Consider the following 13,253-nt stretch of genomic DNA (forward strand, 5'->3'; position numbering starts at 1 on the left):
ACAGGGATGCCCTCTCTCACCACTCCTATTCAACATAGTGCTGGAAGTTCTGGCCAGGGCAATCAGGCAGGAGAAGGAAATAAAGGGTATTCAATTAGGAAAAGAGGAAGTCAAATTGTCCCTGTTTGCAGATGACATGATTGTATATCTAGAAAACCCCACTGTCTCAGCCCAAAATCTCCTTAAGCTGATTAGCAACTTCAGCAAAGTCTCAGGATACAAAATCAATGTACAAAAATCACAAGCATTCTTGTACACCAATCACAGACAAACAGAGAGCCAAATCATGAGTGAACTCCCATTCACAATTGCTTCAAAGAGAATAAAATACCTAGGAATCCAACTTACAAGGGATGTGAAGGACCTCTTCAAGGAGAACTACAAACCACTGCTCAATGAAATAAAAGAGGATACAAACAAATGGAAGAACATTCCATGCTCATGGGTTGGAAGAATCAATATCGTGAAAATGGCCATACTGCCCAAGGTAATTTATAGATTCAATGCCATCCCCATCAAGCTACCAATGACTTTCTTCACAGAATTGGAAAAAACTACTTTAAAGTTCATATGGAACCAAAAAAGAGCCCGCATCGCCAAGTCAATCCTAAGCCAAAAGAACAAAGCTGGAGGCATCACGCTACCTGATTTCAAACTATACTACAAGGCTACAGTAAGCAAAACAGCATGGTACTGGTACCACAACAGAGACATAGATCAATGGAACAGAACAGAGCCCTCAGAAATAATGCCGCATATCTACAACTATCTGATCTTTGACAAACCTGACAAAAACAAGAAATGGGGAAAGGATTCCCTATTTAATAAATGGTGCTGGGAAAACTGGCTAACCATATGTAGAAAGCTGAAACTGGATCCCTTCCTTACACCTTATACAAAAATTAATTCAAGATGGATTAAAGACTTAAATTTTAGACCTAAAACCATTAAAATCCTACAAGAAAACCTAGGCAATACCATTCAGGACATAGGCATGGGCAAGGACTTCATGTCTAAAACACTAAAAGCAATGGCAAAAAAAGCCAAAATTGACCAATGGGATCTCATTAAACTAAAGAGCTTCTGCACAGCAAACGAAACTACCATCAGAGTGAACAGGCAACCTACAGAATGGGAGAAAATTTTTGCAACCTACTCATCTGACAAAGGGCTAATATCCAGAATTTACAATGAACTCAAACAAATGTACAAGAAAAAAACAAACGACCCCATCAAAAAGTGGGCGAAGGACATGAACAGACACTTCTCAAAAGAAGACATTTATGCAGCCAAAAAACACATGAAAAAATGCTCATCATCACTGGCCATCAGAGAAATGCAAATCAAAACCACAGTGAGATACCATCTCAAACCAGTTAGAATGGCCATCATTAAAAAGTCAGGAAACAATAGGTGCTGGAGAGGATGTGGAGAAATAGGAACACTTTTACACTGTTGGTGGGACTGTAAACTAGTTCAACCATTGTGGAAGTCAGTGTGGCGATTCCTCAGGGATCTAGAACTAGAAATACCATTTGACCCAGCCATCCCATTACTGGGTATATACCCAAAGGACTATAAATCATGCTGCTATAAAGACACATGCACACGTATGTTTATTGCGGCACTATTCACAATAGCAAAGAGTTGGAACCAACCCAAATGCCCAACAATGATAGACTGGATTAAGAAAATGTGGCACATATACACCATGGAATACTATGCAGCCATAAAAAATGATGAGTTCATGTCCTTTGTAGGGACATGGATGAAACTGGAAAACATCATTCTCAGTAAACTATCGCAAGGACAAAAAACCAAACACCATATGTTCTCACTCATAGGTGGGAATTGAACTATGAGAACTCATGGACACAGGAAGGGGAACATCACACTCCAGGGACTGTTGTGGGGTGGGCGGAGGGGGGTGGGACAGCATTAGGAGATATACCTAACGCTAAATGACGAGTTAATGGGTGCAGCAAAACAACATGGCACATCAATACATATGTAACAAACCGGCACATTGTGCACATGTACCCTAAAACCTAAAGTATAATAATAAAAAAAAAATAAGGATAGTAATACAGGAAACCCATGTTTGAAAGGGATTTTCAACACATGAAATGTTTTTATACCGTATCCATTTAACTCTCACAAGGATCCCTAACGTAGACATTATACTGGTCATCTGTGCATTGTAGTTGAGGACAATGAGGGAGCTCTGGGAGCTGAAGCACTCTGTGCAGTCATATAACTAGTAAGAGACGACATGAGAGCTTGAAATTCTATGCTTTCTCCCACTATGTATTTTAGCAAAAATACTTTCCTATAGAAAACTGGATTTACTCATTAAGGGTTAACATTTGAATTTACATAAGTCAACAGCTCTCCTAAGTATGAGCACTACTTCCCTCACCTGCATTCTTTTGCCAACAGTGTAATGGACTGTACTCAAATTCATAAAATTGAATTTCTTTAAAATATTTACTCTTAGTCCCCATTGGCATTGTTTACAATGAGAATGTCTTATTAAAATTTTGTTTTATCTGCAAAAGAGAATTGTTGACTTATGCAAATTTAAAATCACTACCTAAAACATAAAAGACATTAAATCAACATGACACTTTTAAGGACCTGGTATGCCTAAACTTCCTGGGTTAATATCACCTTGGAAAGAGTCACTTCCCCAAATTTTCTGCATGAATGACTTATCCCTCAGAAGTAAAGAGATCTATTCTGCCTAGAGAACTTTTGCAAATCTTTTCATAATCAAGCCCCCTAAAAAACAGCCTCTAATTTTTGATTTGCAAAAGAATTACACAGCATAAGAAAAAAAAGTCTTACAAAATCAAGTTCTAAGATGAGACAGCTGCAATAAACAGTCAAGACCAAGAGTTACTCAAAAGGTGTTTTCCTTTTGCTTTATAACCCTAGCCAGCCCACTCCTTGTGCCCTTCTCATTCTTAGAGTAAAAACTAACTTCCAGTACATCCTGAAGAATAACATCAAACTTCAAGATCTAACAGTTCCTAACCCCACAACACTTGAGAAGAATTCTGCTAGCTCCTTCTCTGACACCTTCTCTCCATTCTCCTTCCTAACTGATCCTGGTTTTATTCCAGAACTCACTTCTCCATCATGTAGCCCAGGTGAGGTAGGGAAGCTAAAAGCATCTCCTGCTCTTGGATAGCCCTTCGTAAGTCTACAACAGTGATTCTCAAAGTCTCTGGACCAAAGCTTCAGCATTACCAGAGACTTAGATATGTAATTCTTGCCCCAGCCCCAGATCTACTGAATGAGAAACTCTGGGGGTGGGCCCAGTGATCAGTGTTTAAATAAGCCCTTAAGGTGATTCTGTTGTGCACTAAAGTTTAAGAACCAGAGATCAAAGCCAGTGACCCCAGCCCTGGTTGCGCATCAGAATCACTGGATGCCCCAGCCCCAGGCCCAAAGATTCTGATTTAATTGCTCTGGGATGGGGTCTGGGAAGGTGGATTTATTAAAAAAAGTTCCCCAGGTGATTCTAGTGTACAGCCAGATTTGGGAAACACTGATCAAAGCCAATCAAGTTAATCTAGTCTAAAATACTGAATTTTAGTGTCAATGAAGTGGATGCCCTCCAATATCCATAAGGCCAACTGATGACCAGAAGTGTCATTACTGTTACTGCAGCCACTGCTAGTAGCACAAGGGAAGTGCAGGCTGATGAACTGGTCTATGCCACTAAATGCTGTTTATTTCCTCAAGAGCAGTGAGTCTTTGACAGCTCAGGAATGATGAATTTGTAAGGGGTGGTGGACACAAAGCCCAGCAGCTATTTAGCAGTGGTATGTTTTGGATGGAAAAGGACGAAAATAATTTGGAAAATAATTTGTGGTATGCCAGGACTTGAACTCAAGCAATCTTAATCACTGTCCATGAAGGCTGTGACCAAGCAGGGTAAAACACAAGGGAAGACAACTTCACTGGGAAAGGTGGAGGAGGAAAGGAAGACCCCACAAAGAATGGTGAAGTTCCATTCATCTCCTCCCACTAGGGAAATGACTCTGACTCTTATGTATACAGAATGGCAATATCTGTATGATTGCCTGTAACATCTAAAAGGTCATATATTTTTGGAGTCAAAATTTGTTTGGACCTAAATACTATGTCATTTATAATTCATATCAACTTTCCTTCTTCAACTATAGGAAAAATTTCCTCTCATTTATCAGGAGAAACAAGCCATGAAGACAAAATACATGAGCCAGCTTCAGCTAGAGATGACCCAGCTCCTTGAATCTCTCTCTAGTTTCTGAAGGGAAATTCTTTTGTTCCATGAGGCCCACCTAGGGTGGGAGCTAGAACTACAGATGGGTTTGCTGAGACCTGATACTAAAGGAGAATTTAGTGGCAGAGGCTCAGAAAATACATTTCCCAGTTAGCCACAATCCAACTTAATAATTCTGTATTTTATCTATACATGTGTTTCCACATTGTAAGATGTAATTGATAGTGTGTGATTGTTTAAGCAACATTTTGTCTTTTTTAGTGGTTCATAAAATAACAGTGGCTCTTAAAACTAACAGCATCTTAGATTTGATGAAATATGTTAATTAAATCAAACATTTATGACTCCCATTATGAATCAAGCTTCCGATTAGACTGGAAACAAAGGAATGATGAAATAGAATTTCCATGCCTGAGAAGCTAGACAAAAAGAAAAGAAGCACATGTATAATCAGAGCTAAATATTTTGTGGTGGACAGAGTATGTGTTATGATGGCTGGAGCACACTGTGGTTGTCTATTGGGTAGAATTGTGTGGTGTATGTGTGTGAGTGAGGGAGAGGGATATGAAAGGGAGAAGGGATAAGAGATGAGGCTGGAAAGGTAGTCCGGGAACAGACTATTAATGACTCTAACACTAACCTAAGGAATTTAGGATTTATCATTTAGGTCAGAGGTTCTCAAACATTTTGGTCTCATGACCCCTTCATACTCTTAAAATTTATTGAGGACTCCCCAAAGAGCTTTTCAAAATATAGGTTATATCTATTGGTAGTTACTATATTAAAAGTTAAAGCTGTAAAACAAAAAATATTAACTCATAACAAACTCATTACTCTTAACAAATAGCATTTTTAATGAAAAAGCATTTTCTAACACAAAAAATTAGAAGGATGGCATTGTTTTATATTTTTGTAAATCTCTTTAGTGTCTGGCTTATGAAAGACAGCTGGTTCTCTTATCAGCTTCTGCATTCAATCTGTTGAGATATGTTATTTTGGTTGAAGTATAGTATATGGAAAAAAATCTGGCTTTATAAATATGTATAGTTGGAAAAAGAAGTGCCTCACAGACTTCTTGTAAAGGCCTCAGGAGTCCCCAGGGATTATTGGACCACCATATGAGAACTGCTGCTTTTGGTAATGCAAAGCCATGGAAAGATTATCAGATGACAAGCAGCTAATTTGGCAGCAATGTGAAGATGAATTAGAAGGAGAAGAGCTGAGAATAGGACAATAAACAGAGGACTATTAAAATGGTCCAGGAAAGAACATAGGAAGCTGTTCTCTAAAGCTGAGACAATGGGGATGCAGAGACATGAATGGATTCATGTGTTGATTTCAACAGGAGCTAGTATTGCTAGTAATGCATCCAGGGTAGGGTGGGAGGCAAGTCAAGGATGGCTTCATGTATTTGGAGTTGCAAAATCTGGTCGGATGGTGATGATACAAAGGTGTAGATACAGCATAAGAAGATCATTTCTGGTGTTAGCTGGACAAAAAAAAAAAAAAAAGAAAAAAAAAAGGAAGAAGAAACGAGCCAGCAAGGGAAATATGCAGATTCCTGACCCATGACTCTGAGAGATACAGACAAATGTGCAGACCCTAGGAAGCTTACCTCTTTAAACTGCTGTACTGAGTGCTGTTTCAAACAATACCAAAACACTTCAAAATGCAAATATCTCTGACAGCTAAGGAGGGAGGAGCTCCTTAACTCTCCTTAACCGGTAAGCACATCTTGGTATTACTTAGTTTAGTCAAACTGCTTTCCATCTTCATGGAATACATGAGAACTTCAGATCACAGACCACAGGAGGACATCTGAGATGAGAAGGTAGCATACTGGGGGCTTTGGGTCTAATATGGGACAAAAATAAGCATGGAAGAAGAAAAAGAGAGGGGAAATGTCAGCCTCTTGAAGAAGATATAATTATGCGGATCCTTCTAGTTTAAGAAGTAACTGGAAGAAAGAATAGTCACTGGGTAGCTGGTAGGCAAGAAGGAATGGTTAGAGTTGAAAAGGCACCAAAGAAAGTTCTCTCACTTTAAAGTGTTTTCAAAGATTCCACTCAGTTCCAGAGGTCACATGAAAAGCAGATCATCCCATCAGAAAATAGGTTTCAAGTGGAAATGAACTCCCAAGCAGCTTCTCATTAGGCCCAGAAAAATCTACAGACAGGTAATATGGATTTGTGTGTGTGTTTGTGTATATACACACATATAATTCAAATCTGAGACTGAGACATGATCTTCATGCCCCAGGTAAAGATGGCAGAAAAGGGGGTGTATTTTCCTTCTAAATTCTATAGGGTAGGGATCCAAATCCACACCAGTAGTTCTTTTTTCTCCTTCTTCCCCTCCTTTTCCTAAGATAGGGACCTACAGACAGTTCTCTGAGTTGAACAAAAAATTACTTTGTGTGATTTGACACAGACCAGTAGATGCAAAGGGTGCATGAATGAGCGAGCAGCGTGTACTAGAGTAACAATACAGAGCATGATTTAAGAAATTCAAATGTCTGGGTGTATAGCAAACACTGAAGTTACAAAACATAATCACTGCTTAATTCTAAGTATTTAAACCATTCTGATTTGAATAGATATTGTTATGTAAAAACATCATATTCTCATAAAATAATAATTGCCTTAGTCTTCTTAACAAAGTAGCACAACAATTTTCCAGTACACAGTACCCAAGTAAACACCACATCTGCTAAATCAAGACTCAGATTCAGACCCTCCTCAGCAGTGGCATGGTCTTAAGGGATTGTGATGATGCTCTTTACCTTCCATTATTAAAAACTTCTTCAAAAAATTGTGATGTGGCTTGGCAAAAGCAGTCTTGATCATGTCAATTCCTTTCTGTGTAGAATAGGGTCAATAATAATGCCCCACTTGCCTTATAAGGTTGTTGTGAGGACCAAATTATGGGAAAATGCTTTGCGAACCAGAAGGTTCCACACAAATGTTAGTTACAGCAGAGCTCCTGGTTAGATTGTCCTTATGTTTTCCAGGCAAGAAGGCTAGTAAGAAAGATGGCATTTATGTAGAACTTCTATATGGCATGTCATCTCATTCAATACCACCTCAGGTAGTGAGTGATCACATCCCACTTTACATCTAGGGCTCACTGAGGCTCAAGTAACTTACCTAAGGTAAGCCACCTAGAAAGTGGTAAAACTAGAATTTGAACCTGTCTGCTGTCTCAAAAACCCAAGTATTCTTAGCACTAGCTTTAACATCTAATTGATTATTTAGGTCTCAGAAAGAAAACTGAATGACAGCATCTGGTTTTTATATAACCATAAAGGCTCTCATCACCACCCTCATACTCAAGCTTTCAGCTGTTTCAAGATATCACGTAAAATGTGTTAAACCTTCTGAGAGGGCTAAAGCCACTGGGATGAAACACTCAGTACCACACTGTGGAGTAGAGCTCAGGAAATAAAAACAAAGGCAGAGATAGTCAGTTGTAACAAAAGTAAACAATTAAAACCTCAATAGCATTGCCTGCCAAAGACTGCATCCCTTAGCTCCAACTGGGCACATACAAGCCTCAATGACTATTGATTATGATTCAGTGATCTAAAGAACATCTTTTTATTTTGGTCTTACTGTCTTAGTCTGTTTAGTGTTGCTATAAAGAAATACCTGAGGCTGTGTAATTCATAAAGAAAAGAGGTTTATTTGGCTCACAGTTCTGCAGGCTAAACAAGGACGGCACCAGCATCTACATCTGATAAAGGCCTCAAGCTGCTTCCACTGGTGGTGGAAGGTAAAGGGGAGCCAATGTGTGCAGAGATCACATGGTGAGGGAGTGGATGCAAGGTAGAGGGAGGTGCCAGATTCTTTTAAACAACCAGTTCTTGGGGCATCTCTCAAGGTAACAAAAGAGCTAGAACTTGCTCACTTCCCTTCTCCAGACAGGGCACTAATCTATTAATGAGAGATCCACCTCCATGACCCAAACACCTCTCATTTAGCCCCACCTCCAAAACGGGATAAAATTTCAACATTAGACTTGGAGGGATCAGATATCCAAACCCCAGCACTCACCTAACATCACTCGCAAGATGCAAACTTTACTGCTTCTGGGCTAGAACTGTCCCTATCTTAGCTATAAGGGCAGCAGAGGGACCACACTGCTGATTTTTCTGTGTGTGGTAGGGCACCATGGCAGAATGAAGAAAAGGGCACATATGCAGGGGTCAGAGAGACATGGCTGTGAACTGAACTCACTGGGCACCCTGGGCCAGTCCTTGCTTATCCATCGGTAACGCTTCTTCATCTTGAAGCATTTGCCTCTGGAATAATTGAGGAGACTTAGGTAAACTGTCAGCAAATCCTTGTGAACACAGTAGGCACTCAGGAGGGTATAGCTTCTATACTAATAATGACTTATGAACTGGCTAATGTCCACTAGTAATTGTTTTTGTTTTTTTAAACAAATAGATATTCTCTGTAGTAGACTAAAGATAACTGTTTTTTTTTTTTTTTTTTTAATTTTTATTATACTTTAGGGTTTTAGGGTACATGTGCACAATGTGCAGGTTTGTTACATATGTATCCATGTGCCATGTTGATTTCCTGCACCCATTAACTCGTCATTTAGCATTAGGTGTATCTCCTAATGCTGTCCCTCCCCCCTCCCCCCACCCCACAACAGTCCCCGGAGCATGATGTTCCCCTTCCTGTGTCCATGAGTTCTCATTGTTCAATTCCCACCTATGAGTGAGAACATGCGGTGTTTGGTTTTTTGTCCTTGCGATAGTTTACTGAGAATGATGTTTTCCAGTTTGATCCATGTCCCTAGAAAGGACACGAACTCATCATTTTTTATGGCTGCATAGTATTCCATGGTGTATATTTGCCACATTTTCTTAATCCAGTCTATCGTTGTTGGACATTTGGGTTGGTTCCAACTCTTTGCTATTGTGAATAGTGCCGCAATAAACATACGTGTGCATGTGTCTTTATAGCAGCATGATTTATAGTCCTTTGGGTATATATCCAGTAATGGGATGGCTGGGTCAAATGGTATTTCTAGTTCTAGATCCCTGAGGAATCGCCACACTGACTTCCACAATGGTTGAACTAGTTTACAGTCCCACCAACAGTGTAAAAGTGTTCCTATTTCTCCACATCCTCTCCAGCACCTGTTGTTTCCTGATAGACTAAAGATAACTGTTATAAGCTGTTGCTCCTCTTTTCTTTGAGAAGTGAGGCCTAATTCCTCTTCCCCTGAGTTACTGTTGGTTTTACTTCCTCAGATAGTGCAAGGTGGCATGAGTATTATTCTGGGACTTTCAAGATTAATGCATAATAAGTCTTCTAAGCTTTGCCCAAGCCTCATACTGGTAGCTGCCACATAAGAATTCTGACCAATCTGAAGCCACCATGTTGTGGGGGAGCCCAAACTTTCCATGTGAGAAGACCTCAGGGAGCCCTCGGCCATTAGAGTCATTCCAGCCTAGGTCCCAAACACTCTGCAGTGGAGACAGGTTCTGCTAAGCCTTGCTCAAATTACAGATTCATGAGCGAAATAAATAACTGTTATTGCTTTAAGCCACAAGGTTTTAGACTAGTTTGTTATGTAATAATGAAAAACCAGAATACTCAATCATGATTTTTTATCCAAATTAAAAATATATTTTTATATACTTTAATCATAGAGTTATATAAAATATATGAGTTATATAAAATAACATATTGTGTGTGTTGATGCTAGTTCTCAAGTCTATTTTAGACACAGACTAAATGTCTTAAAAACATTTTGTTTGTGGACAATATTAACATACACATAACTTAATAACAGGCTGACCAGTGACATATAGGAGCTATTGTGTGTATATGCATGTCAGTAATCAAGGTAGTTTAGTGAGGGCCACTACCTACCTCCTAACCAGCAGGAAACTACATATTCTGGACTGTTTGCATTTCCCAGCAAGCTTTGCAAACAGCAAGGTGTTAAAACACAGTTGTTTTCTGTAGCTAGCCAGATGATGTTTGAACCCCCTTCAGCATTCAGAGTTGCGCAATATAGGAGGATGGACCTCGTCACAGGATAAGTCTTATCTCTCTGGACTCAGGATAATTTACTGATGCCTTTCAAATAACATATGACCCTAAAATATTATGCAAACTTTGGGGCATACAATCGGCATAGGTGAACTCAACAAACATTTTGCTGTTCCAAAATCTACTCTGTTGTTCTTTATTTCCTGTTTTTCTGGCTACAAAACCTTCCTCCCCTTCTCTGAGGGGTATGTGTGCATGTGTGTATGTAAAATCCTATTTATCCTTCATATGTCTCCTCTCCCATAAAGGCAGAGTTAATCATTCCTTGATGACATTGCTCCTTTAATCTTTAAAGCCTATTCTTTAACAAACAAGCTTATCATTTTTTAAAAAGCAACAAACTGACAGTCCCATAGAACACATGGAAAAGGAACATGAGAAAGTCCCTATAACACTTGGCGACTTTCCACCAGCCTGAAACAGGCTAACGTGATATGTGTTTTAGGGATTAGAATTCAGCAGAAGAAATGAGTCAATTAAAACACCCGGCCAGAGTGCTGTCTGTAGATAAAGTGCTTTGCACTGGGGGTACAACATAAGCTGAATTACTAAATTCTAAGGGCTGACTGACTGGTGATTTGCGTCTCAATATATTTTCATTTTATTCTCTCAACAAAAGTTAACAAGGAGCCACTCAGCCTAGGAAAGATAGGTACTTCATTTACCTTAGCAAGAACAAGACAAACAATGAACTCACAATTTTCCAACTCACTGGCTTTGGTTTGACCTGGAGCGGGTAATGCCTATTGTCTTAAGTGGTTAACTGGAACATCAAACCCACCAATTGGTTTTGGTTTTTACATTCATTCAGTAGCAATTCTAATCCCAAAGAAAGTACAATTGCTACATGGCAATTGGTGCTTTGTGGCACCATACCCAAAACACATCAGTGATGTGCAGAAAGAAAGTCATAATTGAACACTCTTTATTCCACCACAAAACCAAGAAGTCACACTTTCACCACTTGTTATTTGAGAACCATGTATAACTATGCAAAACATTTTAAGTCAAAGGCTGTATGGCAACAGGTTCTATGCATTAAAATACAGAAAATACAACCTACCATTTCCTCTTCATGAGGAATCTACAGCAGGTCATCCTGGAAGAACACTAAACCAAAGGCAATAATGTTTTTGGACACTCATTCCCAAATTAACTATGCTTAACACATCAATTTAGAATTATTATAATGGAGTTTAAATTATAACTGATGTCCAAGTTGTAACTATAACTGATGTTACAACTTCCCTTTGGAATTTAGGAAAAACTGACCAGCATTAACATTAAAACAGAGATCTTAGAATGACTTAATGCTTGACACTTCATCTAGATGAAGCAGAGTGAAACTTTACTGTCCTCTTTCACCGATCCAACCCTGGTCTCCGTCCAAAAAGTAAGTTGTGGGCACCCAGCATATAATAACATTAGTATATTTTAGGGAAGAAGAAATACAGTGTCAACTTACTTAACAGTTGGCAATAGAGGGCCTGTAAACTTCTCTTCATGGTATCATCTGGTCCTGCTTATCCTCCAGTTTATTCATGATTCTGTCTAGGAAATTGGGAGAAGAAAATTGTTACATCTGAGGAACATAATTTAAAAATCAGAAATAACTCCACTCAATAGGATCTTGGTTGTAATGCCTAACTTACCCAATTTCAAAGAGAAAAAATCTCGGGATAAATACACCACAGTTTAATTTACAATGGTGTATATTATAAAATTACCAACTAATCAACTGGTCAAACCCTGAAACTATACACCCCACTGAAGGAAGCTCATAGCGGTAGCTAGTGAGAATCTGGGTTCAGAATTGAAGACTTTTTATGAATCTCTCATGAATCTCTGTAATCATAGGAGAAACAAAAAATTTCTTTTCTCATCTCATTTCTGCTAATGTGCTCACAAAACAAGCAAACACCCAAAGAAAACAAACAAAAAACAAGCCAGAAAGCTTCGCCACACTTGAAACTGTATTATTTTATATAACTTTTCTATTATTTTCTGATTACAAGGATACTTCTGGCATGGACTATTTAGAAAAAGTAAACAGAAAATACAGATAAAAATAAACAAGAAAATATATATTATCCATAACCCCACAAATAAGAGGTGATTACTGCTCACATTTTAGAGTGTATCTCTTTAGCCTTTTGAATGTGCACTTCTATTGGTCTGTTTCATTTTATATTTAATTTTTAATTTAATTTTTCTCCTTAGCAGCAGAAATAGCTTTGTGTTATTACTAATACTTTACAATTTTATTTTACATGGCAAATTGTGTTTCATTAAGATAAATTCCTAGAAATGCAAACACATTATGGAAGGACATAAATTAAGGCTTTTTGAAATAAATATATCACCAAATTGCTCCTCACCAATACTAGTATATTAGAATAACCATTAGACTACACTCTACCCAAGGAAGAAATTAACAATTTCATCTCTGGCGAGAGGCAAATATTCGGTCTCAATGTTTTAATTTGCATTTTATGTTTATTGGTCATTTGTATATAAAATTTTTAAAATTTACATTCTTTAACAATTCTCTACTAGCATGCCAGGTTTTTTGTTTTCTCATGACATCCCAAGTAGAACTATCTTTACTTATTTTTTACTGAGATATAACTCATATATAAAATTCAGCCTTTAAAGGTATACAATTCAGTGATTGGGAATATATTCAAAAGTTGTCCAACCATCACCACTACCTAATTCCAGAATGTTTTCAGCACTCAAAAATGAAATCGCCATGTTAACTATAAGTCACTCCCCAATTTCCCCTCCTTTGGCAACCATTAATCTATTGTCTCTATGGATTTGGCTATTCTGGACATTTTATATAAACAGAATCATATGTGTTTGGCTCTTCCACTCAGCATAATGTTTTTATTTTATTTTATTTT

General features: G+C 38.3%; 1 protein-coding gene across 6 annotated transcripts in view; it reads right to left on the minus strand.

Annotated features, from left to right (window-relative positions):
- The window catches only part of TMEM108 (transmembrane protein 108), a 373,007-nt gene that overhangs the window by 164,433 nt on the left and 195,321 nt on the right, over nucleotides 1–13,253 (minus strand). For 4 of the 6 annotated variants that reach the window (XM_055295393.2, XM_063610728.1, XM_055295395.2 and 1 more), the window contains one exon: nucleotides 11,813–11,898. In XM_055295393.2, coding sequence (XP_055151368.2) covers nucleotides 11,813–11,852 — 40 coding nt within the window. In that variant the 5' untranslated portion in view covers nucleotides 11,853–11,898. The remainder of the gene's footprint in view (nucleotides 1–11,812; nucleotides 11,899–13,253) is intronic. The other 2 variants (XM_055295394.2, XM_063610729.1) reach the window with 1 other exon arrangement.

Source organism: Symphalangus syndactylus, chromosome 10, assembly GCF_028878055.3.
Source record: "Symphalangus syndactylus isolate Jambi chromosome 10, NHGRI_mSymSyn1-v2.1_pri, whole genome shotgun sequence".
NCBI classification, from domain to species: Eukaryota; Metazoa; Chordata; class Mammalia; order Primates; family Hylobatidae; genus Symphalangus; species Symphalangus syndactylus.